This window comes from Chaetodon trifascialis, chromosome 10, assembly GCF_039877785.1.
Source record: "Chaetodon trifascialis isolate fChaTrf1 chromosome 10, fChaTrf1.hap1, whole genome shotgun sequence".
Taxonomy (NCBI): Eukaryota; Metazoa; Chordata; class Actinopteri; order Chaetodontiformes; family Chaetodontidae; genus Chaetodon; species Chaetodon trifascialis.
This window is the reverse complement of record NC_092065.1, coordinates 18,807,687-18,827,500: the sequence shown is the minus strand read 5'-3', so window position 1 is coordinate 18,827,500 and position 19,814 is coordinate 18,807,687. Positions and strand designations below refer to the sequence as shown.

General features: G+C 41.9%; 3 protein-coding genes across 6 annotated transcripts; 1 reads left to right on the top strand and 2 right to left on the bottom strand.

The window, feature by feature from the left end:
* Positions 1-6,432: 6,432 nt before the first annotated feature.
* Positions 6,433-11,060, bottom strand: rab19 (RAB19, member RAS oncogene family). 3 transcript variants are annotated; one of them, XM_070972974.1, is made up of 5 exons: positions 10,988-11,060; positions 10,366-10,463; positions 9,519-9,707; positions 8,538-8,721; positions 6,433-8,165 (listed from the first exon to the last, which is right to left on the bottom strand). In XM_070972974.1, exons 2-5 carry the CDS (start codon positions 10,414-10,416, stop codon positions 7,891-7,893), a joined length of 699 nt encoding a protein of 232 aa, XP_070829075.1. In that variant the 5' UTR covers positions 10,417-10,463; positions 10,988-11,060; the 3' UTR covers positions 6,433-7,890. The 3 variants fall into 3 exon arrangements, with proteins under 3 accessions (XP_070829075.1, XP_070829077.1, XP_070829076.1); XM_070972976.1 differs by lacking the exon at positions 10,988-11,060 and adding an exon at positions 10,613-10,682; XM_070972975.1 differs by lacking the exon at positions 10,988-11,060 and having other exon boundaries at positions 10,366-10,529.
* Positions 10,954-14,353, bottom strand: LOC139338069 (coiled-coil domain-containing protein 34-like). 2 transcript variants are annotated; one of them, XM_070972972.1, is made up of 7 exons: positions 14,263-14,353; positions 13,625-13,906; positions 13,357-13,501; positions 13,061-13,168; positions 12,757-12,915; positions 12,520-12,649; positions 10,954-11,992 (listed from the first exon to the last, which is right to left on the bottom strand). In XM_070972972.1, exons 2-7 carry the CDS (start codon positions 13,888-13,890, stop codon positions 11,790-11,792), a joined length of 1,011 nt encoding a protein of 336 aa, XP_070829073.1. In that variant the 5' UTR covers positions 13,891-13,906; positions 14,263-14,353; the 3' UTR covers positions 10,954-11,789. The 2 variants fall into 2 exon arrangements, with proteins under 2 accessions (XP_070829073.1, XP_070829074.1); XM_070972973.1 differs by having other exon boundaries at positions 13,625-13,903; positions 14,263-14,315.
* A 1,456-nt stretch (positions 14,354-15,809) lies between these two features.
* slc15a5 (solute carrier family 15 member 5) lies at positions 15,810-19,627 on the top strand. Its single transcript, XM_070972021.1, has 9 exons — positions 15,810-16,161; positions 16,552-16,774; positions 17,458-17,627; positions 17,735-17,955; positions 18,037-18,223; positions 18,389-18,577; positions 18,738-18,869; positions 19,000-19,108; positions 19,370-19,627. The coding sequence occupies exons 1-9, from the start codon at positions 15,810-15,812 to the stop codon at positions 19,509-19,511; spliced, it is 1,725 nt and encodes a 574-aa protein (XP_070828122.1). The 3' UTR covers positions 19,512-19,627.
* The last annotated feature ends 187 nt before the right edge of the window (positions 19,628-19,814 follow it).

Here is a 19,814-nt window from a genome sequence, read left to right as displayed (position 1 = left end):
GTCAGTCAGTCCAACAACCAGGTACATTAGCGTTTCAGTCAGTCAGTCAGCCAGCCAGTCAGCAAGGCAATCAGTCACTCTTTCAGTCAGCAGCCAACCAAGACCCAGTCAGTCACCAGCCAGTTACATTATCTTACATACCAGTCAGTCAGTGTACTAGCCATTCAGCAGTTATCCAATAAAACAGCCAATCCTTCAACCAGTGAACCAACAAACCAGTCATTCAGTCAGCAAGCAGCTAACTAATCAGTCAATCAGTGAGTCAGTCATTCAGAACAGCAAGCAAACATATCAGCTAGTTAATCAACAATCTAGTCCAGCTAAAGCTTTAGCACACAATTTTTAAAGCTGCATTAATCAACTTGGGGCCACTAGGAGGCAGCCAAACATCAAAACTTGCTGTCGAGTGTACTGTGTACTATGGTGGCTGTTTCTATGGTGGAAAAATTAAAGAGCTCTGATGCTTAGTTATCGGTGCGATGATGCAGATGATTAAGTTAATAACGTTATTTACGTTCTTCACACACAATCACTAAACCAGATGGAAAGCTGGTATTAGTATTAGTGTAACTAAAACCAAATGAGTTTCTACTGTGTAGTCTGTGTTATGGATGAAAAATACATCAGTGCAGCTTTTGAATTGCCACACTGAGACAGCTTGTGTTGTGATATCATATTGTTAGAAATACATAATAAAACACAAATACCAATACAGCCTGACCAGCTGATTCTGACGCTGGGTTAGAGAACTTATCTAGTTAGCACCACTATGTAACTAGTGAACTGTTTGCCAGACTGCCACATAAGAAACTCTCTCATTTTCTCCTGGCTCTGGGTGTCCTTTATGCTGTAGATCATATTAGAGAACTGATCAAATATTTGTTACCCTGCTGATTCTGTTAGAATGTGAGGACCACAGACCAAAATCAGGATTAATTTTGGGTGATACTTATTTGTGATGTGCTGTGCACAGCACAGAGCTATGCACTGGAGACAAAGATCCTCTAGCTAGTCAGATATAAAGGTTGCTTAAGGGTGCATCTTTCCTACCTGATCATGGTATTGATCTGTGATCTCAGTAAGTTCAGACAGGTCTTCATCTTCAAATTCATTCAAACTGAAGTCACTGGTCAACCTGTAGGTAGGAGAAGAAATATGCAATTGACACTAGGTCATTATCTCAGCATGTGGCTTCTCTTGTGCATCATGCGGTTAGTGGAACCGTTTCCAACACAATTCAACACAAAAATCCTGAAATGGCACAGTCAATGACAGTACACTATTGAAATATCTCTAATGGCTTGAGGGTCAAGCATCTCTACCCTTACATTTTGTTGTAAGTTGTTGTTGTTGTTGTTGTTTTTTCCTTTTTTGAATGTATCCACTGTATTTACAACCAGCCAATTTTAAACTCAATGAGTAGGAGCCAGAAGTTTAACAATAGGCCAGTAGCAACTATTTTCTGATCATATTCATGATCTTCAAATCTGATCATTTTCAGTCCAAAAAGTAGTGGCACTAAAGAAAAATTTCTGAAACAGCACTGGGATAATAATGATAAAAACATCATGATCAAATGTTGTACTGCTCGTAGAAAATTGAGTAAGTGAAGAATCTGCATACCATTTCTCCCACTGGTCCTCCAACTTCTCCCCATCCTCAGCAGGGTCCATCACCAGGAACAGCAGCATGGACTGGGCAGGGAAGAGAGGCTCAGCAGCCTCTCTGGATAGAACTAAATCTGGAGGTCTCTATGTGTCCTGTATGTGGTAAGGTAACTGGTGTCAGTTTTAGATTTCTGCCATTCCTAAATCTTCTGAGCCTCTCCAGAACTTGTCTTTGTTCTTCCGTGAACCTGGCTCCACTCGTGTTGGGTATTGCGTCAACTGGAGGCAAAATTACAGCTTCTGCTGGTTTATTGGAGCAGCATTTGTGGAGATGGCCCCAGGTCAACTGGTCTAGTGGACCTAGGTTGATGAGATTGTCACTGTAATACCAGTCTGGAATCTACTGAAGAAATTCAACTGGAAGAAGCAATCCTTGGTATTACTAAAATGTGGTCCTGTATCTGCTAGGGCAGTGAAACTTGGACAACTGAAGAGCTGGTGCAGGGTCTACTGGAGCAGTGAGACCAGGACAATTGAAGAGGTGATCAAAGACCCAGTTCTATTGAAGAGGTAGCCCAAGGTCTACTGAAGTAACATTCCTGGGTCTAATGAAAAGGTGGTCCTAGGTCTAATTGAGCATTAGCCCTTTGAAGAGGTGGTCCAGGGTGTACTCAAAAAGTGATCCTGGGTGTGATGGAGGAGAACTTCAGCATCAATTGAAAAGGTGGTCCTGGGTCTGCTGGTGTAAATGTCCTGGTCCTATTGAAGAGGTGGTCCTGGATCCACTGGTACAACAGTCCTGGGTCTACTGAAGAGGTGATCCTGGGTCAACTAAAGGAGTGATCCTAGGTCAATGGAGCATTCCTGTGCATCATGGAGAGGTGGCATTGGGGCTTCTGAAGGAACAGACTTGGGTGTATTAAAGAGGTGGTCCTGGGACTCATAAAGAAGTGATACTGAGTCTGACTGAGCAGTTGAAGAGTTGTTCTTAGGTCTACTGAAGAAGTGATGCGTCCAAAGCAGCGTTCTAAAGCAAGGCTCACCAAAGAGGTGGTCTTCTGTGTACTGAATAGGTGGTCCAGAGTTTACCAAAGAAGTGCTCTTGGGTCGACTGGAACAGTGGAACGCTACCAAAGAGGTGGTACAAAGGATCTGAGCGGGTCTTTTCCAGAAGATCTAATGCTTTCTGCTATTAGGGTGGAAAAAAGCAATAATTGTCTGTTATAGTCTGTTGATAGATAAAAGAGCTCTTTCTCTCTTTATGTCGCTGGTCTCAAAACAGTAAAGAAGAAGCAAGCTTCTCTCTCAGGGAACTCCAGTGAATGTCCTTGGTGTCCTCCTCTCTCTCTATCTCTCTCTCTCTTTCCAGGATAGGAACAGCTGCTCCTCTGATCGATCAGACAACCATTAAGAGCCATTTCCCCTCCTCTCAACACAACAGCTCTGCACATCTCTCTCTCTCTCTCTCTCTCTCTCTCTCTCTCTCTCTCTCTCTCTCTCTCTCTCTCTCTCGTCATTGCCCCTATTTATCTCTGTGTTAGTTTTGTCTGTTTTTATCATCTGTCACTGTGACTCTTATCTATATCACACTATGTTGGACGTTCTTTAAGATTGTCTATAAAGTTCAGTATGAAGTTAAGTTTCTTAACATCAAGATTAAAGTATACAGAGGGCAGGAACAGAAGTTTCAGTGAGTATAATATTAAACACGAGTAGCTGTCATTACTGTTACCTTCAACACTCATGCAAAAAGAAGTTAATGTTACTTGTATGGCAGTTAAGCAGCAATCATCACATTTCATTTGTATTATCCAAATTAACTCACGAGGGGACAGAAGTTAGTTAGTGACCCAGTACCCAGACCTTCAGGTGCACATCATGCAAAAGCTGTGTGAGCCCTGAAGTATACACAGTGAGTCACAGGTGAAGCATGAAGTTGGTCTGTAAACTGTGCTGGATGTTCACAACACACAGTTCATCTGTTTTCTGTTTCAAATGTGTTTGACTAAATTGATGACTTGGTGACAATCTGTCTGATCGTCTGACTGCCCATGACCTGTTATTTTTATCAACAGGAATGATGACCAAATTTAAAAAATAAGACACAAGCTGTATTAAACTAGAATTAGAATTCACTTTTCCTGTCTTTGACATAGAAAGTTGCTCTTTTTCATTCTTGTCATGCAGAGTTTAGTCATTATTAGCAGGTCTTTCACAAGAAGGCCACCTCCACTCTAGCACATTAGGATGGATGTTGTGTTTCAACTATGTGCTGGGACCTCACACAAATGTTACATTTGTTATGAATATATCATTAACAATGAGGATTAATGCATGGGTGGAATCTAAGTCGGGATCTATTTTTGGAGTTCAGTCAGGCCATAAAAAGGACTGTTATCACAAACACACACCCCTCCTCCCTCAACACTGTCCTGTTCTGATGGTAAAGTATTGAGTGACACGAGGGCAGATCAGACTGCAGCACAGTCCTGATATTCTTTACAGATCATGAGGGGAGGATGCAGCCACAAAGCCCTGATGCAAACAGGAACACTGTGGGAGGATGGAGGGATTGATGGAAAAAGGGATGGAAAGAAGGAGCCAAGAGGGGAAGGGCAGAACAAAGAACAGCAAGAGGAATGAACATAGAGCTGAGCAGATGTTGGGGCCTTCACTCTTGCCTGCAAGCATCCAACCTAATAGCCTCTAGTCTGTTAGACTCCAGTCTGCATCTAGCCTGCTAGCTTCCAGCCTCCCGCCTGCTAGCCTCTAGCCCTCACTTCACCCTACTAGCCTCCAGGCTGCACTGTGGCCTGTTAGCAACCAGCCTTAAGACGGTGAGCCTCGGGTTCATTACCATGAGGCTTGTAAGTTCTGAACCTGCTTGACCACCACCCATCTGCCCCAACATGCATTTGGCTAATGGAACAATGGAGGAGTCATTCTGCCATCTAGTGGTCACCTATAGAAGCAAATCATTAGGCTATTTCCAATGGGTGCTAAGAAATCATTGAACCATGACTCATCACTGAATATAATATGAAATATCTATAAAATGTGTACTTAGTCAGGGGTTCCTTAAACAAAACAAAACAAAACAAAACAAAACAAAACAAAACAAAGTCAAATCAAGCAATATCTCCTAACCTTGAATATGATGTTCTTCAAGTGTGGAAGGTTGACACATGACAACTGGCAATGATGGTCAACATGCACTTCACAAAACTGCTGTGTCCAGATCAAAGCCAGTCTCTCCCTCTCAACAGCGGAATAATTTAGCTGGTACTAATTAAACTTACTTAAAAAGCAGACAGGATGATTGATTCCGCCTTCCCCTTCCTATAGGAAGACCAATTTCACTTTCATCCACCTGTATCCGAAAAGGTTTCTCTGGAGCTGAACAGCAAGGTTTGCTCTTAGATTTTTTCTTTTCACCCTTGGCAAGTCTTTGACATCTTTGACCTGAGTACTTGATTAATGAGCACACAGTTGTTCCTCTAAGCAAGTGAGTTTTTCACCATATCTGATTTCTGGAGAATTTCTGTTTTGCCTCCTGTTTGCTTTGTCTGTGTAATCTGAGCCAGTGGAGCTGTGTGTCTGTGATCAAACATCTGCCCTCAGCCTATAGGAGCTGTTTGTGAGAGAGAAAAGAGACCAGGACAGCTGTTGGTCAGCTGCAGTACTAAAGGTGGGGTAGAAATGAGCTTATGTGTATTGAGATTGTACAGGTTGAAGAGTGCCCAGCACCTGGCACAGCTCTCACACTATTTTTAGAATTGCTTGTTATTCTTTATTGTGTGATTGAGTCAGTCACAGTCAGCAAGCGTCACTCTTTATTGTTCTTATACTTAATGTGTGGCAAGTGGCAATCTCCTGAAAAATGAAAAATGAAGCTGAGGTGGAGGTGCCAAAAACTGCAGTTCTGCAAATGGCCACTTGAAGTTGCTTCTCGAGTGATTCAATTCCCATTGACCTCCATATTAAAATACCGTAATGTTTGCAGCAGAAATAAAGATGTTTACAGCTGGTTTCGGTCTCTTTACCTGATTTCCCCATTCTTGAAAACAGCACAAGGGTGAATTCTCATATTCAATATTTAGATTTCTAGTTTTAATAAGGCTTAAATGTATGCATAATTATGTTTAAGTTAAGTTTCAGCAACCAGGTTTCATTCGACCAGCTTCAGCTCCACCCATGCTCCACCCATGCTCCACCCATGCTCCACCTCTTCACCCATTTTTGGATTAGATGGGAGTTTGGTGGAATCAGGCACTGCCAAGATGACGATGGACAGAGCCGCTGTCATCTTTACAATAGCTGTTCAGAAACCTGGGGGTAATGTCATGGAAACTATGTCCATGTTTTCGGCAGTCTATGGGGATCGCTCTTAGTTATCTCTGTTCTTTACTTATCTTTTTTTGTAAATGCTGATTTGGTATGATTCTGCCAGATTTTCAAAATAAAAGCCCCCCAGGTAATACATGTTTATTAGGGGCCACAGAAAAGGCTGGATATTCATAAGAACCAGAACACCCAGTGTGAGCTCCTGTCAGCATCACACTGGGTGCTCTGGTGGAAGCCAGATTTTCAAATTAAGTTAAATAAAGCTGTCATTGCATAACAACAAGCCAATCACTCATGATTGTAGCCACTTACTGATTGGCTACAAGCCAATCATTTTGCCTTTCCAGTTATGTATGGATGGGTATTTAGGCTGCATGGGAGCCAAGCTATTTCAATACATTACAGTGTGAGGTCCCTCCTTACAGATTGCTGACGCAGCTGAATGCAGAATGTGAGAAAAATGGTGATCACGAACGTTTTTATGATGGTAAAAGGTTTTATAATCAGAAAAATACCCAGGATGATTTCCAGGGTCACAGAAGTAAAAGCAATTGGCACAATCTGGCCACTTTGAAATGTTTTGGAGAGGATCAGGGACACTGGTGACACCACACATACAGTAGAAGATATGCTGTGATTTGTATGGTTCTGTTATAAGCTTTTCCTTTTGGGTGTGCTAAATAGGCAAAAAATCCAAAAAGGGGTGGATTATAAAAGGTACAGAAACCATTCAAATGTTAAACTTGCTCTTGCTTTGCTTTGCAACTCAGCTTTCCGAACCAATTCTTTATTCTGTTCCAAAAGTGTTCAGCAATTCAGTTGATCTGCATGATATTAATCCACACTGTTTTTCAGCCTTTTCAGACAATTCACTTCAGCTTCCAGCTCTGACAGTATTAAAGTTTTGTTTTCAGCTTTTCCAGCAACATATTTCAACTCTTCGCTGCTTTAAGTAACAAAGTTCAGCTTCCAGTTTAGTCAGTTTTACATTTCTGCTTCCATGGTTTTGAGCATTGCCGTGCGATACATTTCAGCTTCAGCTTGTTTTTCAAGCAATTTTATTTCACTTCATTTCATTTCTGCATTTACAGCATGTTTTGCATTTTAGCTGACAGCATTAACACTGCATTTTCTGCAGGAAATTCATTTCTAGTTAGTGTGCTTGCTTTCAGAACTGTTATCTTCCCTCTTTAATAGTATTTTTTTCTTCCTCCATGTTTTTGATGCATCTTGCATGCTTCCAGCTAAAATCATGCTGCCAAAGTCCGATGCAGGTCTGAATTAGTGCTGTTCTGCTTCTATTTTAGTATTATTTTGTGAAATGAAGTATTACAGTTTCCACAGAAATGATTCTGTCAAGTGGTTATAGTAATGTATTCTTATGAAAGGTTCATTTAAATGTCTGCATTAGAACTTTTGTGGGAGATTACAATTGCAGCACCAATGAAAACTTCATGTGCTGGTTTGTTATATTTGTAACTGATAGGTGTAACAATCAAGGATTTGCAGGTGACTTAAATTGCAGGGGGAACTGCAAAAAAAACAAAAAACACTGAAAAAGACTCAGATGTTGCTTGTCAAGTGAAAATATTCTGTATATTGTACAGAGTCCTTCAGCAGAGGTGTGGTTTGTAACGCTGGAGTATTTATCACATTCAGCACCAGTTATCCTAAGAAGAAAATTATAAAATATGTTTGATAAGCAACCACCATTTAAAACCTGTGTTACTGACACTAACTGTATATGTAAATATTACAAGTCAAACACATACAAAATTTACATTCACACACACAAGGCAACTTATTTAGTCTTCCCTAAAACACAGTCCCTGTAAATAACTTTGCTTCCCTGGTACAGAAACGTTTCAAACACACTTCAGGCTGTCACCAGCATTTTTTTAAACAAGTCTTAAACCAACATGTCCCCGCTTCAGTCTGCTCAGCACCCACACTTTTTGTCTAAAGACGCATTGCCATGGACTGGATGCGAGCTGTTACTCAGCATGAATTGAGGCGAGTCTTGAAGGGCCTCGTCTGTGATGGTCATGCCGTTGCGTGCCAGCAGCTCCCGCGCCATAAGGATGAAGGCTGCATCCACGTTCTGGGCCTCCTTGGCTGACGTTTCCAGAGCAGCCAGCACGCTGTTGTTTTCTGCCACAGTGCAAGCTTCCTCGAACAACACCTGCCTCTGACCGTGGAGGTCTGACTTATTACCTGCAGTGATGAGCAGGACAGGAAGTGTTGAAAGTTAAAGTTGAGCAGATGTCTGTATAGCTATGAAGTCATTTAGAGCTGAATGCTGCTCTGCAAAGAAAACGCTGAGCACCTGATGGGTCATACTAACAAAGGAGCAAATCTCAAAAAGCACAATTTAAAAAAGTACTGCAACTAAAAAATACCAGAGCCCAATATTCATACTGCTGGGTTTCTCAGACAAACAGTACAAACCCCAAAATATTCAATGTATTGTCATAAATGACAAAGGTTGGCAACCATTGGTGTATTGTGTTCTTTGTTTGTTTGTTTGTTTGTATGTTTTGGGGTTTACTGACCACCATAAAACCAACTTGTTTTCACTCTGCTTACCAATGAGGATCAGCACCACACTGGCTGCTCCATACTGCTCCACCTCCCTGATCCAGTGGGGAACAGATTCGAATGTGTTGCGGCGTGTGATGTCATAGGCCACCATGGCCCCGTGGGCACTGCGGTAGTAGCTCTGAGTGATGGTGCGGAAGCGCTCCTGTCCCGCTGTATCCCACACCTGCATCTGCAATAACAACACAGAGCAAAAATCAATCCAATTTGACTTTCACTGGTTACAAAATGTGGGTGAAGTAGCCACAAAACATGCTGTTTAAGCTATTCATACATGGTGGGAGCTCTGAAAGTAATCCAGGTTTGACCTCATCAGCTTCATTAATTTTTGTAAATATCTGCTTATTCTGAATTTGATGCAGCAACACGTTTTAAACAAGTTTGGACAGGAGCAACTAAAGACTGGGAAACTTGTGGGATGCTCCAAAAACACCTGTTTGGAACGTTCCACAGGTAAACAGCTTGATTGGTAACAGTTGATAGTATCATGACTGGGTATGAAAAGGGCATCGTGGAAAGACTCAGTCACTCACAAGCAACGATGGAGAGAGGTTCACCACTTTGTGAACACATGAGTGTGTAAAGGATATTACTACATCGGCTCAGGCAAATTTCCTGAAGCCGTAGTCAGCAAACACAGTTGGTTTGCAAATGACAGCATTCTGAATTCATTTAGATTTTACACAGTCCCAACGTTTTTGGAATTGGATTTGTAACACACCCAGAAAGCTAACACACAGATGACATAAGTTGCCACTCCTCTTTCTCTAAAGGGAAGAAAAACACTGATTAACTGAAACAAGCATAGGATTATTTACTTAAAGACAAGAGTAAATACACAGACACAGTCACCTGTCCGTGTTAGCATGAAAATGTACCCACAATTAAATGAAATGATCCCTAATATATGTAGCAATGACTGTTCGTTACATGAAAACTGAACTCCAATAAAAGGTGCACATCACCTACCTTCACCTTCTTGCCATCGATGTCCAGGGTGCGAACTGTAAAGTCAACCCCGATGGTGTTTTGCTGCTTCTCCATGAATATGCCAGACTTGAAGCTCTGGACCACACAAGTCTTTCCCACATCCGAGTCCCCGACCAGGATGATTTTAAAAAGAAAGTCGAAAGAGTCCTCAATGTCCGGCCCTGCAGACTGCATGGTGAAGGAAGGAACATATACTGTACCCAAAGAAACACACTGAGGCTGAAACACTAAATCCAACACCTCTGCCACTCTATGTAACAGAACTGGTTCTATCTGAGTTGTGTCAATAACTGAGACTATTTACAGAAACAGCAGTCACATCCTTGTCAGAAAAAAAAGGGCAAATCAGGTTTATACCAGCTGTCGTGTAACAGTCCATGTGGTTCCAGCTGACTATGTCTGATCCAGAGGTAAAGTTGTGACAGTCAGAGATATATATAAAAAATGAAAAATGAAGAAAAAAAAAAACAAAAACAAAAAAACTGAAAATGATGAATAATCTTACTGTTAAATCCAGTTTTAATTCCAACAGCTCATTTTTTCAGGCCTTTAACCTCTACTCAGCAAACAAAACAGAAAAAAAAAGCTCCACACTTAATCATCCCATAGCAGATTTAAATTCCTTTGTCCTGGTAAGTAAGTCAGCATCCAAAAGTTCTTCATCCTGCACTTGTTTCCATGTTTATGTTACACTATCGGCCACATTCTTGAACTCTTCCACAGAAGTGTCGCCTGCGGTTCTGCCCTTTGGACTGTCTCTCTTTCTGTCCTGTACACCTCTCCCCTGGCTCTTCCATTCTGAGACACTTACAGACACGCCTCTTACCTGTCCCGGTAGGTGTGATCTCCAACTGCCAGCCCACCTGCACCACTGCATCTTGGGATATGGATTTTCTATTCAGCCTCTGAAACAGGAAGCAATACCTGCAAGGAGCAGAAATAAAGCTCAATGACATGAAACGTCATTCATGTAGAAGTACTGGCTCAGGCATTAATTGCAGATGTGATAGGGTTAGATAGATTTAGAGATATTGAGCTCCAGTTGGTTTTATAACTAACTGGTTAAGACTTACCATTTTACCAAGTTGGAGGTACACAGAGAGGCAAAGTGCTGGAGGCTGACTTTGTGTTTTCATGAAGACAGGTTTTGGCAATGAGGCTCAGTGTGCAAACAGCCTTGAGCAAACAGCTTTAACTGCTCCTGACAGAATGTAAACACTTAAGTCTTTGTCTTTACAGCTGTCCTTTGGACCCCAGAATGTTTTTTTGTACCTTTAAAATCACTAGCCCCCCCTCACTGACGACTGTCAACTAACACATTCCACAGCAGACAACAACAGAAAAGGGTTAAGTGCAGAATAAGCAATGACAAAACACAACAGACAAATTGAAAGGACGCAGTCAGAGACGGATTAATCGGACGTAAAGTGTAATTGAAATCATTTTACCTCAGGCTGCATACATGGGTATCACAGTGAGATGTTAACATAGACTGAACATACTGCTCTGAATCTGTCTTTCTCTCTCTCTTTCTCTCTCCACCCCCTCACTTGTTTCTGTCGTCATCTCAGCCCACAGAAGAACAAGGCACAGCTCGACACAGAACAATGTGCGAGTGTGAGGGGCACTTGACCAAGCTGGGTCTATCTTTGGCTCTGACCACCAACCACGTTCTTTCATTTGTGTGGTTGTGTGCGGTTGGTGCCTCATTAAATGCAATGAAATACGGTTTGTTGACCACTTACTGCTGGCACAAATCAGAGAAACACAAGAGGGGAAAAGAACTTTGATTCTGCTTCTTTTATCCAAAAAGCGAATATTTTAAATTTACAGGATGATGCAAAATAGTCTCCAGTCTTTTAAGTGTCTAGTCATCAACTGTGCTACACATTATCATGCTATGGAAGCAGAGTTACAAATCAGAAGAAATGATGAATATTGAAAAATCATATAAAAATTTTAAAATCCCAAACATATATCCCAAAAATATTCATACATCTTTACATATAAGCTAATTTCAGCTAGTGCATTATTGCAAAATCACTCCAGTGTACAAGAAAATTTAACAATCCAAAATACACATATGGTAGCAAGTCTTCGTACTACAGCCACATTACTGAACAGAAATACTTGTGTGATTCAGCAGAGTCTTGGTTCAGGAGCTGTGGTGGTGTGGATGAGTCGTAGTGAAATCATATTTGAGCTGTCGCTAAGCTGCCGTACCACAGTCGTAAATGTCAGTCTGCTGTGTCATCTCCTCTGCTGCCACTGTCCTGCACTCGCAGAGTTTCTCAGAGTAAAAGCGGTGCTGGGGCTTTGCCTGCATTTTTGTTGTTTCTGAGATTTCTTGCCAGACGTCTTAGTCAGTGAAGTTTCTGGAGGAGAGACGTGAATCGGCTTCCAGGGGATGGGATTGTAGAAGCTGGGTGATGGGTAGGATTTGTCGTAGGGACCTGGAAGAAATCCAACCCATACAATAACAATCCATACAAACATCAGCAAGGGACATGAGACAAATAAGCTACAATCACGTTTGATGCAGCCTGACACCCACATAGAAAGAGCTGTATTGTTACTGTTCCTGATTGACAAATTGAATGAAAACCCAGAACTATAAAAACCATACCAATAACTTGACTAATTATATGGTGTCAGTTAATACAAAAACGACAGGGAAAGACAAACACATACAGCTGCAAATGGCAATTTCCGGATTCAAGCTGGCACCTAAACTGGTGATCCACTGTCCACTGTGTTTTGAGCGACATGCTTTTGATATTTCTGGCACTCCCTCGGAGTCGGGCTCAAAATGCTTCAGTACACCTGTTCCCAAACATTATCTGAAGATATGTATCAAGACATGATGACTGGGCTTTTACGTTTCTGACATTATGTAAGCTACCAAAAAAATTCATCATAGCCAGCTTATATGATGCTTGAACCCTAATAAAGCATAATGAATAATTGACCGATGCCTTACTTGTTGGGTAGCGAGGTGATTTGGGACTGGCTCTGCTTTTTTCTTTGGCTTTTACCAGCCATTCCTTAAACTTCTCCTCTGCCCTCTTGCGGCGCTCTTTCTCCTGCTCCTCCTTCAGAGCAGCTTCCTCCTGTGAAGAGGATCTATCATGATTTGGCTGTTCCTGCTCATCAACGATAACATTTAACTTTAAACCTCTTTATGAAAAGCAGAATAACTTTAAAAGATCCACATTACTTTCTCCTTCTTTTCCATTTCTATTCTTTCTCGGTTCTTCTTCTGCAGCCAGTTTCGGTATTTCTGCTGAGCTTTCTGTTCAGTCTCCCTCTGCTTTTCCAGCTCCCTCTGTATCTCCTCCTCCTCTTTGCTCTGCTTTACAAGTTGTTCGTGCTTCTCCTAAGATTACCATGAAAAAAGCAAATGAGAGAAACATCAGTGTTAGATAGTGAACATGACTATGTAACTGAACAGAATTCAGAGAAATTGCCTTCAATCTGCTGTGGTGCTTGATGTGGTTTTACTGAGTTTAAAGCAGCTGTACCTGCTCTCTTTTCATTTTCAGCCAATCTTGGATTTTCTCTTCCATGACCATCTTTTTCCGTTGCTGCTCCCTTTCTTGACATTCTTTTTCTTCCTTCAGTAATCGTTCCTAATTCAAAAGGATAGAAAACATTCTACTCAGAGATTCAGACAGGATATAATAAAACAGCAATCTTGGGATTAAGAATAATTCAAAGTAGGGGGTAAAAGCTATGACTAGCTTTCTACAAAAAACAAAGGGAAGCAAGCACTATTGTAGTTACACAGTGATAAAAATAATAATTAACTATGGCTTGCCTCCTCTGCTTTCTTTTCCAGTTTGAGACGGTCTTCTCTGGCTTTCTTCACCAGCCATAGTTCCCATGCACTGAGAGCAGCTGTGCCAGCAGGCTCCACAGCTGTATTCAGCATCTGCTCTGAAGGTGCTCTTGGTAGCTCACACCTATAACAAAAACACATCTTCCATTATACATATTCCTCACTATACTTACTTTTTGCCTGTCTTAATCATGCACTCCATCGTCTTTGACTAGGTTCTTTCTAAGCTTAAAAAATTCAGTGGTACCTGACAGGTGAAACGCTGAGTCTGGAGCTGTCACTCTGTCTGGGAGAAGTCTGCTGAGCCGGGCTCGGCTCCAGGTCTTCATCACTGTCAAAACTGTCATGATAAATGGGAGAAAGCAGAGAAAATGTGTCGTCGTCATCTGACAGGACACCGTCGTCCAAGCCCTTGGATGCGTGGAAGTCTTGCCCCTGGCTAGTTTTTACAGGGGTCGAACTGAAGCCCTCGGACGCAGAGGCAGGACAGTTTGGCATCCTCCCTCCAGACATGACTAGTCGATGCCTGCTTCGAAGAAGATAACGTCAACACATGAAAATGTTTTCCATGAGTGTGAGTTTTGTCTGTTAACTAATGTCAAACAAACATATACAACTTCTCAGTCAAACACAACATACATACACATGAGATTAGGTGATGTTTCATGGTCAGGTCAACAGCTTGTTTTCATGGTTAGCAAAGTGATGCTAATGTTAGCACTCAACGGTAACTAACAGCTAGCCCTGGTTAGCTAACTTAGCTTTCATATTATCTAAAGTGCAACAAACGTTTAATGCTAAGCATGAGTTAACTCTACTGTGTGCATACATGTGTTCAGTGCCTCTCGCTAATTCTGAATGAACTGTGAACGTTCAGAAAGCTACCTTTGAGCGTAAATTTGAAGAAAGGTCTCGCCGAAGTGCGCGTCTCTATTACAAAGGCTGGGCTACCAACAACTTTTTCCCATGATACACCACGCCCCACGCTCAACTGGACGCTGTGTCTGTAACCATGGTGAGGCTTGACGCTTTCACGGACGTTTGTCTCAACGCATCCGTTTTGGGTTTTTTGTTGCAAGATATTTAGGTCACACCAAATTTTTCTGAGTGAAAAATGGGAAATGAAAAATACTTACATAATATATGTTTTATATCTGGTAATATTCTCGTGGGGTTTTGTGAACATTACTCTTTTATTCCAGTGTTAATCTGTTCAGTGCTTGTCTGGGCTGTGCTTTTTGATTGTGCCTCAGACAATGAATTTAATGCCTACTGTCAAAACAGGTAGTTGTTGTCCATCTAGCCGCTCAGATCCAGTTGAAGTTCATCTGGCCATGCACTCTGTCTCACTCCCACTTAACATGATCAGTCTAATTACCAGCAGGCATTCCAAAATACACTCGTACACTGAGGGGCTGCTCTCACAGAGAGGTGTGACATTTTGTCAGTGTTTGTAATCACCTGCACCCTAAATTAACTTTTGTCTTCTTTTAATCTAAAGCCCACTGTATCAGCAACATCGCATGTTCTTGAGTTTTGATTATCATTTAAAATGGCCCTCTCATTGCAAAGTAAAAGTAGCAATACCACTGTGTACAAATACTTAGTTAGAAATGAATCCAGCATTTAGCATTTTAGTAAAGTAAAAGTATAGAAGGATTAGCGCCAAATACACATAAAGCAGCAAAAGTAACAGTGCTCATTAGGCAGAATGGCTCTTATCAGAATGATGTGTGTTCTGTTATTTCAATAGAATTATTGATGCATTCATGTGTAAGCACCATTTTGATTATGCAGATACAAAATGTGGGGCTAATTTTAAACACTTTACCTACTTTTAGATACGGGTAGGTTATTGTATAATGATAATAATTTAAAAAAAATGATATCATAATTTATTTGTATATATTAGATTTTGCATTAATAATCAGTCTGAATCTGCAAAGTAAAGAGTAACTACAGCTATCAGATAAATGTAGTTGAGGAAGAAGTACAATGTTTGTCTCAGAGATCTTGTAGAGTAGAATATAAAGTAGTATAAAATAAATACAGCAGTAAATGTACTTATTTTCTTCCTCTGCTGTCTATAAGCCGTTAATGAAACAAATAATGACCACCTGTCTATCATGTTGGTTATTAACCATCCTTCACTCCCCCTGGGCTCAGTTTTGCATAATGTGTCAGATCCACACGAGATCCCCACAGTTCTGAGTAAGATAATGTGTGGGAGGAAGATCAGCCACCAGCACGTGCAAGAATGCAGGTGGGTGTGTCTGAGCCTACGTGTCTCCAGTGCAGTCACACCAAAGTGAAGGATTCCAGCGCTGGCCTCTGGTCCTGTCCTCGAAGGGCATTCAGAGCTCTGCAAGGTCCAGTACTGACTGCATCCAGCCAACAGAGCAGCCAAGCAGCCAGCTCGCTGGCCAGGTGTGATGGTGACAGGGGACCATCAGGGACTGCCAGAGGGCAGAAGCCAACTACGTCGACTCTCCCGAATCCCTTATCCAGACCAGGGACCACCAAGGAAGTCCCGCAAGAAGCTGCAAGTTATCATCTGTGTGCTGCTTGTGGAGCTGTGTGAAAGATTCACTTTCTTTGGGATTGTATGCAACATGATTCTCTTCTGCACCGTGAAGCTGGGTTACAATAACTTCCTGGCTGCGACAGTGAATCTGTGCTTTGTAGGAGCCAGCACCTTGACCCCAGTTCTGGTGGGCTGGTTTGCAGAAACTTGCTTGGGAAGGACTAAGGTGCTCTACTTGTGTGCTTTTCTTCATTTCTTTGGTAAGATGCAATGGGCTAAAAGTTAATACATGTTGTCTGACATCATGAAATTTGAAAGTATTTTTAGAATTTTGTAAAATAAATATCCCAATTTCAACATATTTTCTCACTTTTCTTTGATTTAATTTTTTTTCCCAATAAAACTATAGTTCCACTTGTTGTAGTTGTGCTACTAAAAGACATTTATCTGAATATGTGAAATGAACAAGGAAGATGCACAATCATCACACAGATTAGTTTTTATCAATCTCTACTATGAGCTCGTTTCCAGTAGTAACTCTCTTCAGGTGCTTAGTCATGGCTCTGCTTCCGTGAAGTCGCACTCTTGTTTGAAATCTAGTTGCAACGACACGCCATGCCCTTTACCTGTCATCATGCTTCATACTGTAGGCACGGCCATGCTGCCCGTGGTGGCATTCCCGTTCGAAGATTTCTACATTGACACTCATCACATGACGCACCAGCTGAACCCTCGGGAGCAGCAGATCTTGTTCTACACAGGCCTCCTGGCTGCTGCACTGGGCATCGGCGGCATCCGGGCCATCCTCTGTCCCATGGGAGCCTACAGCCTGCAGGGCTACAATCAGCACCAGCTCCTGTCCTTCTTCAACTGGTGGGTGGTGTTGCCATTTGAGTACAGTCATTCACTTGGTTAGTCAGTAATCAGACTCCAGACAGTCCATTGATGTTGTTAATGTGATCAGTGTCGTCATCATTTAAGGTGATGGGGGAGTTATTGATCATTAAAATCTAAAGCTTTTATCCACTTTAAATGTACACAAAAATGCTTCACATTACTGATTAAACGATGAGGTATCTTGTGTACAGAGCTGACGTTTTGGTGTTAAAATGGTGCTGGTTCATCCTATGGCGAGTGTGAATGTGGCCTTAGTTAATTTCATACTAATCTGCCCATCAGATTTTTATAGGCTTTATTAGGCTGTGGTGCTTGTCATCAGTTTAGTGTGTTAGGATGCTAATATTTGTTAATTAACACTAAACCCAAAGTACAGCTGAGGCTGATGGGAATGTCATTACTTTTGCAGGTATTTGATAATAAGTTAATTTAAATGACCAAATGCTGGTGCTTAACGAAAAGTCAGGGGACGACCAAAGTCTATAGAATTTATCTTCTGGGGACCATGAATGCCTGTACACGCTTTCATGGTAAATTCATCCAGTAGTTGTTAGGATATTTCGGTCTGGAACTGCGTAAAGTGTTGGACCAACTGTGTAATCAGTATGCTCATCAAATAAACGACCAGTCAGTGTGATATTTCTTTTATTCATGTTTAGGTTCTACTGGTTGGTCAACTTGAATTCCACTGTGGTGTTTCTGGGGATCGCTTACATCCAGCAGTCTGTGGGCCAAAATCTGGGCTTCCTCATCCCCTTCACCTCTGTGCTGCTGGCTCTGATGGCCATACACATGATGCGGAACAAACTCACCTATAAACCAAAGAAGGGTAACATGATGGAAAAGAGAAAAACATACTATATATATATATATATATATATATATATACCATACACGCCACATAAATAATCCTGTTCCATCTTGTGTCTGTCGTAGGTGGGTCATTATTGACCACACTGGGAGTTTTCTTGAACTCTCTCAGGATGTGCTGCCTCCACTCTCGCCACCTGAGTGGAGATGTTGCGTCTTGGCTGGACCGCGCCAAGGAGAACAATGGTGGCCGATACAGTGAAACACATGTCGAGAACGTCAAAGTCCTGGCCAAGCTCTTCCCTCTGTACGGGCTCCAGCTGCTGTACAGAGCCTGCATCACACAGGCAGGTCACTGGAATATGGTGGGTGTTGATTATAAAGCGTGAAAAAGGATCATTCCCATGTTAAGAACATGTTTCCTGCAGATTCCCTCAGGTTACTACATACAGACGATGAATTCAAACCTTCACCTGAACGACCTCCTGTTGCCCATCGGTGCCATGAACGTGATTAGCATCCTACCTCTGCTGCTCTTGGCCCCACTGATCGAGTGTGTGACGACTTGCTACCTCTCTCTCCAAAAAACTCTTCTGGCACCAGCAAAAGCCATCAGTGAGTATTTCCACATGCACATCCCCGCTAATACACACATCATTTAATGTGTTCACCGAAACATCCCTGTGTGTCTTCTGCCCGTGTCACCCTCCCTCTTTCCTCTTGTAATTAGTGTGCAGCCCCCTCTCTCATCACCCCTCCCTGTCCATCCTCCCCTTCCAGCTCTGGGCCACACATGTGCCACTCTGTCAGTCCTGGTGGCAGGTTTGTCCGAGCTGCACAGGAAGACTTACCCTCTGGTGGAGCAGACTCTATCTGGAAAGGTTCTGCAAGTGTCGTCCATGCTGTGTTTCCAGCTGGCTCCTCAGTACATCCTACTTGGTTTAGCAGAAGCTCTCGTCACCCCCGCATGTGAGTGACAAAGCCTCCATAATTTCGTTTGTTGCTGGTATATGATAACGGTGTTAAAGGCAGCTGTTGACTGTCCCCCGGTCAGAGACGCTGCCCTTTATGTCACAAATATGAAGCAGGAGACCACCAAACATTTCTGCTGCCACTTCCTCTCTGGCAGGCTCCCTCATCTCTTTCCAGCTGACCCCAAGCCACATCAGAGGGATCTCCCTGCACTTCCTCACTCTGTCCTACGGAGGGGGCTGCTTCATGGGAGCTTTCATCATTCAGCTTGTGTACTTTCTCTCTGGAGGTAAAATAAACACAAATAACATATTGTATGACTTCTTTCAATAACAACAGCAACACTGCAATGTGACTAAAAATCGCAATGATTTTTAGCATGAAACGTCTGATATGACTGCAGTGATACTTGATTGCAGGTAATTTCTACCCAGACACACTGCATGATGGGAATCTGGAGAGATTCTTCTTCCTCCTGGCCACACTGATGGCTATAAATACTCTTGTGTGTTGGAGAGTGTCTTACAGGTGCAGTATTATCACCAAGTACCTGGACTGTAAAGTGAAATACATTACAATTAGATTATTAATTGTGCATAATGAACACTGTCAGAATGAAGGCATTTTCATCGGGCATCTGTGTGCATATAGCTGGACATAAGAAACTATAGTTAAATGAATAGTCACACCCCATTTTTTTTTTTTTTGACAAACATATCGTCTTTATTGCTGTAAAAGGTTGTGTATCACAGCTCTAAGTGTGTTTCCTGTGATCTTGATATCGTCCAGGTACATAGACCTGAGCGTACAGGGCAAAGCACTGACCATCAGCCCTCTGACCGAGAAACTGCTGCATTACAAGGCCTGTCTGCGCTTCTACGACACTGTGGATCACTCCTACACAAACGCCTCCATCGAATCGATCTTATGACTGTCGTCATAACCTCCTCTACTTTTAGTGGCGCTGGCGCTGCTTGTTATTTCAAAATATGTCACTTTTGGAAACTGTGAGCTGAACTGTATGAATGAAAAGCATGGTATGTGAACATTTTTTGTTGTTTTTAGAATCATAATGTGTAACAGAATGTGTGCCTTTAACATGTCCCTTACTGTATGTCATCAAAACTGTGATTTGCAAATTAAATTTAGAACACAAAAGTGTAAATATTAGCACATTAAATCAAATAAACAGATATATTATTAGCAAAGCTTGGTCCTTAGAGTCTATTAAGCT